At 41.3% G+C, this 6,369-nt stretch overlaps 1 protein-coding gene across 1 annotated transcript; it reads right to left on the reverse strand.

Annotated features, from left to right (window-relative positions):
- Positions 1–1,620: 1,620 nt before the first annotated feature.
- LOC146505190 (uncharacterized) lies at positions 1,621–3,201 on the reverse strand. The gene is made up of 2 exons (XM_085183623.1): positions 3,025–3,201; positions 1,621–2,952 (listed from the first exon to the last, which is right to left on the reverse strand). The coding sequence occupies exon 2, from the start codon at positions 2,773–2,775 to the stop codon at positions 1,621–1,623; it is 1,155 nt and encodes a 384-aa protein (XP_085039749.1). The 5' UTR covers positions 2,776–2,952; positions 3,025–3,201.
- Positions 3,202–6,369: the final 3,168 nt, after the last annotated feature.

A 6,369-nucleotide genomic window follows, 5' to 3' on the forward strand; every position in this document is an offset into this window, starting at 1 on the left:
TGTTTGTTTTCTGGCCTTTTTCTGTCTCTCTAGATACTTTGTGGGTAAGCAGTGCAAGTGTGGTCAGGTCAGACCACTCCAGTATCTGTGTGTCATGGAGACCAGTATCTGCCGTTGATGGATATCCTATTGTAATCCGGGATGTAAAAGGTATTCTGTAATCACGTCTACAGTGATGTGAAAAGGTGTTTGCCCCCTTCCTGATTTCCTAGTGGTTTGCAAATGTATCACACTTACATGTTTCAGATCATTAAACTCATTTTAATATTAGACACAGATAAGACAAGTTAATACAAAATGCAGTTTTTAAATGATGATTTCATAGATTAGGGAGAAAGATTATCCAAACCTCCCTGGTCCTGTGTAAAAACAAATTGCCCCTCTTGTTAAATCACGAGTTAACTGTGATTAACCAATTTTGGAAACCTCAGTTCAGTGTTACTAAACACACTCAGGCCTGATTAATTGCAGACTTGTGAATCAAGAAATCAGTTAAATAGAACCTGTCTGACAAAGTGAAACAGGCTAAAAGACCTCAAAAAGCAACACATCGTGTCACCAGCCATCCTCCTGGTCCTCAGTGTTAATGCCCACTTAACTGGGTCCTTCAGTGGAAAGGCTCAAGCAGATGAAGCCTAATATAACAAGACGAGACTGACAAATATTCTATTTGAATGTTTAAAAAGAAAAATATCACAGTATCTGTGCTTTCACTGAGCATATACCTGCATCAATGATGAACTCTCAAGGCTGAAAAGTCCTGGCCTCGGTCAGCCACGGTCCACTCACACGGCTCACATCACCAATCCCTGACTGCTTGATCATAGCAATTGGGCTGCTGGGAACATGACGGCCGTTCTTCTTGATGTTAACAAGGTTCTCACCAATCTCTCTGGGAACAAACGAGATTCCTAAGACAGACAAAACAGATGTTAACAACGCTTATTCTTGTGTGTGCATGCAGCCCGTTTCAGTTGCTCCTGCTTCTTTCTCCGCGCTTTAACTTTTATTACTTTCTGGGATGATCCAGACACATTTATTGTTTCTTTAATCACCACAATAGTTTCAGTTTGTGCTAAAATCTCTTAAAAAGCTGTTTTGAGTGATAAGTTTGGCTTTAATGTGTTAAGTTTGCATTAGATAAGACAATGTACCACTGAACACAGGAGGGATTATTGCTGAAAATGGGTCTCTGAACACCTCTGTAGATATTCTATTAAAAATCATTCATGATTTGTGATCAGTGTTAATATTAAGCATTTATGATTATTTTGATAAATTGCTGTGATTCAATCTGAAACCTAATTTGAGTCTATTCAGAAAACAAGACATTTCTAATTCACCTCAGACTTTTGAGCTGTAGTCTACATTGTAATGATAGTGTATGGTTATTGATTAGAGCAGATGATATGAGACCATCAGGAGAGACTGTTAAAAAGTTATGAGCTGTCTTGATGCAGAGAAAGTGGAGTTTGTCATCCTGGAGCTGCTGCCAAGATTGAATGATGCTCTGCCTCTGTGGTCAAGTTCAGACATAGGCTTTAAGCAACCATGAGCCACTGATAAGCGTGATAGATTAATGTTATGGAGGAAGGAAGGTTCAGGGTTGAGTAGTCATCATCATGGGCTCATCCGAGTAGTCCGACCATCACCTGCTCTGATAGGAGGAAGCTCCAGTATATTACGTAGCTCTTTCGATGCTAGCTGTCTTGGTTGCCCATAACGCTCATCAAGGGCTTTGATGGCTTGAGTGTATGGGTCAGGAGCGTAGGAAAAGGAAATAGCTAACCGTTTAGCTTGATCTACTTTCAGATGATCGAGAAGGACATGATATTTAAAGTGCTCTGTCTCATGAGGGTCAAGCAGGTTAGTAAGGGCCATTCGTAACAATCTATACTGGATTTCATCTTCTCTGGTAAGGTCTGGGAAAGAAGGACCCTCAAGCTTATACACATGTGTTCTAGTGCTAACAGGGTGACTAGAACTAGCAGTAATGGGTACCAAAGGTTTTTGTGCATGCAAACCATCAGATGTAGCTGGTTGCTGCTTTACAGGAGGGTGCTGCCTTGGTTCTTGAATGCAAACAAGAGGTTGAGCGGGGTCTTCATCTAGATGAACAGAAGGTTGAACACAGGAAATCTGGTATGGACCTTGCAGTGGCGTGGCCAGGAAATTAAAAGGAGTCTCATCTGGTGTAGGAAAAACTGGTCTAGGCAAACCACTTGAAGGAACTGCAGCATCTAATATTGTTGAATTAGGGACAGGAGGGCTAGCAGACGGAACTGCACCAGAGTGACGGCTAACCTGTGGGGGCTGAGAGGGTGATTGACATGTTGCTGGATCAATCACTGGGAACTGCTCATGTTGCTGATGCGTTTGGGGAATGGCTTGTAAACCGCATATAGAGGATTTGCTTTCATCAGATGAGACAGTGTGAATTGAAGATCTGGAGGAACTGCGAGAATGGGGAGGAGATAATTGAATCATAAGTTGCCTAATCTCCCTCATCGTCATCAGGAGTTCCCTCATCACCTCATCTTGATTTGTGGGTAAAGGAGCAGGGGATGTCTCTGGCTGACTTTCTGACTCCCCGTCAGGATCCTGCAGCCCATGTGTGTCTGTGTCACTATGCTGGCATTCTGTTTGACTCTCTGTATCGCATCTAGCACTTCTACTTCCAGGATACTGAACGTCATACTGCTGCAGGTGGGCAGGAGGTCGCCTTTCACGACCGGAACATCTCAAATCTTCAGTCAATGGCTGCTGTGAATCCATGATGCTAACACTACTCCGGCTTGGAGGACCATGTTATGGAGGAAGGAAGGTTCAGGGTTGAGTAGTCATCATCATGGGCTCATCCGAGTAGAATGAGAATAAGCAGTCAATTTACAGGTTTTGCCGTTTTATTGAATAATGGGTAAAGGAAGGAAAGACACACATGGACTGCTATCTCTAAAAAGGACAAAGTATGATTTAAGTAACTTGAAACAATACATGAACTCAGGAGACTCAAAGAGTACTCACCTCAGCTGCCGCCCCATGTGGGAGTGAAGAAAGAGTGAGGGGTAGGTGAGTGCAGTCCTTATATAACGAGTGACAGGTGAGTGCAATTAAGGCCAAGCACCACACCCAATCAAAGGTGAGGAAAAGAAACAAGGTGCATTTGGTGAAGTGAATGTGCTGAAAGGTGAGCCTTTACAACAATTAATAAGCATGTATAAAGTGGACTTGTTAAACAGCTCTGGTTGGAGAAAGTCAATGAGCACGCAATAAAGTGGACTTGTTAGGGACAGTTTACCATCAGCCTTGATAAAGTTTAACTTCATTTGTATTTAAAGACAGACTTTAAAGAAGATTATTTGAAAGAGAGTTGAAAAGTACTTTGCTAAGCAAAATTCAATGAGGTTAGGCTGGAGATTGAGACGTTAGTATAACAGGTTCAGTTGGTGATGCATGAAAGAAAATAATTTTCTTCTACAAATCTATTGGAGAATTCTGATTGTAAGAAGTGAAAAATTTGTGTGAAACTGTTTCACACAGTAGAAATTTGTATTCATCGTTTATATTGTTTTTTTTTCTGATTTTAGTATCTATTTGTGAGAGTAGTTTTTATTTGCATGATTTTATTCTGGTTGTATCACATTGTTTCAGTGTGTTATTTTACATTGTTTTAATCCACTGTGGAGTGGCTGGCAATGGGACAAATTAGCTGATAGTGATCACATGTTGAGGCATAGGTGTGTCCAGAGGTGTCCTTTCAGCTGTTTTATAGGTCATATTAAAAGGAAGCAAGCTGAGCACTGGAAGGAGAGAGGCCCTAGATTGGAAAAGGAACGCATGAAGGCCAGGTGGAAAAGAGGGAGCCGCTGCGTGATCGTGGGTCGTGCGACGCCTCGTCTGGAGACCGGTCAGCGTGATGTGGTGACCCAGTCCCGACAGCAGGAACGGCGACAGTAGGAGACAACGTGTGTGATTGACATCAGGGCAGATGTATACCACTGCCTGCATTTGTCAGTAGCGTCTCACTGTTGTTCACTGGGTGCAGCCGTGTTGGGAGAGGGTTGCCATGGCTATAAGCCAGGGCAGCTTCCGGGATGATGGTTCTGGCTCCTATTTGTTTTTACTTACAGGTGATGACGTGAGGGGAGCCGCGGTGGTATCGAGCGACGGACTCCAATGCCGAATGCGAACAGGGCTGGGATTTGATATGCCCAGTGGACGGACGAGACTGGGACAGGAGGCTCCTCGTCTGCCTGACACGAGGCTGGCGTGGACCCCGCTCAGCAAGAGGAATTTCTGTCCAGCTCAAGAACACACAAGAAATATTCGTCCTGGGTTGTGGGACTGGGTGGGATTTCTGTACATGAAGAGAATTGTACTTTGACCAGTTTTAGAATAATCTTATCCAGTCTCAGTGGGAATTTTAGCATATCGAGAAAATTTCATTGTATACTTTATTTCTTAGTATCTGGTTTGTTTTATTCCTGCTGTCCACCTCGTGGAATAAACATGAATGAAACAATACTTTCCTGTCAAAAACAATATTTTAGTCAAGGCTAGCGGAAAGTTTCATATATATCATGAACATCTTTCCTCTTTGTCTTCCTATAGTTTAGTTTCATTTTCTTACCCCAACCGGTGGAGGCAGATGGCCCCTCCCTGATTCTGGTTCTGCCGAAAATGGAGTTTTTCCTTCCCACTGTTGCCAAGTTCTTGCTCATAGGGGGTCATTTGATTGTTGGGGCTTTCTCTGTATTATTGCACAACCTTTATCTTACCATATATTTCAAGTTTATATGTTGTGAATTGGCTTGATTTAAATCAAATTGAATTCATTCAATTAAAACCAAATATAACTTGTAATCCAATCTATTCAAATGTAAAGTCATCTCACTCAATTTGGACTAGCACTGAAAAATACACTGACATCTTCTGTTTCCCAATTAACAGATCAGAGGTTGATGTTTTATTCATGACTCAATACTTGAATGGTTTTATTCTGTTTATAAATAAACATTTAAAAAGGACATTGCTTCATTGTCTGATTCATTCTTTGTCTGTGTCAGTCCTTAATACACACACATGTATACAATAATTCTAGTTGCCACAGTCTCCGGAGATCCTATGCTCTGTTTTCTTATACTTTTCTTCACTGTTTACCTCATTTTGCCCAATAAAATGTACATTTTTGTAAACAATGACTTGTTTTGGCCTATTAAAAAAACTGTCTCCATATGAGGACGTACTTGAAGAGAAAAAGTCACCACTTTGCATTTTACAAATCAAGTAAACAAACACGGGGCTGTTTATCATATAACTAACTTTTAGGTCTGTGGGATGGAAGGATGGGAGCTTTAAATGTTGTGCCTCCATAATTATTCTAGAGTCTTTACAATGTTCAGCCCCTGCTGTGATTTGGTACTACATACATAAACTTGAAATGAATTAATCCACCTGTTCACAGGAGATCACAGGAAGATGACACCAAACATCAGAAGATCTTATTGTGCGCCACAGTAAAAGGGTGGTTTCTTGGGGCTAAAGCACATAATAAACTACAGCAGAAGCTCAAATAAAGCAGGAAATAAGCAGGCAGCACTTGATCTGCTAATGCACGTTTCCCACTTTTATTGTTGCCTCATTCACTAACAGTTCAATGGTGCAAGATTACCATACACAGAATTAGGATATCTGCATGACACATCTATGCTGTACAGCGAATGGATTATAATTATTACAAATACAGTAAACATATTTACATTTTAGTTCAAGCTCCATACAACATAGATATTTACAAAGTATGAAAATGAAACCGGTCTGACAAATAATAAACAGCGTTAATGACGTTTTTTTTTTTCTTTTCTTTTGGTGAACAAATCTGAAAGGGGGCGTGATTAACTGATATTAATTGTCTGAGGTGGAAAATATCATGGCTAGTTTTGCTTGAAAGGCATCAACAGAAAAACACACACAGATGTATATGAGGTACATTTGAGACTTGATCTGTGCATAGGTGCATCTTTGATGTGCAGCTCAGAGATCCACAATCCAACACGTTTCTGTTTCTCTGACCGTCAGGCTGGCTGACCCGAGGTCACGTCAGAGCTTTATTTTTCATCTATATGTAACAGACAGTTGGTACCTCTCCTTCCACGCATTTCATACGACACAGCAGACAGACTGCTGGTTGGTTGACCAGAGTTTTTCAATACCTTTCTGCATTAACACATCTCGAGAGGCGTAGGCGCCAAAAAGTGAATCCGAAGCCAAATGTAGCAGCTGCAGCACGGCACACAGAGCAAATATTTTCATGGGGTAGTATCAGAAATAAGACCTTTGAATATGTAGTCCCTTTAACTTCTTTCCTTC

The sequence above is a fragment of the Neolamprologus multifasciatus genome, chromosome 13, assembly GCF_963576455.1.
Source record: "Neolamprologus multifasciatus chromosome 13, fNeoMul1.2, whole genome shotgun sequence".
In the NCBI taxonomy this organism is placed as follows: domain Eukaryota; kingdom Metazoa; phylum Chordata; class Actinopteri; order Cichliformes; family Cichlidae; genus Neolamprologus; species Neolamprologus multifasciatus.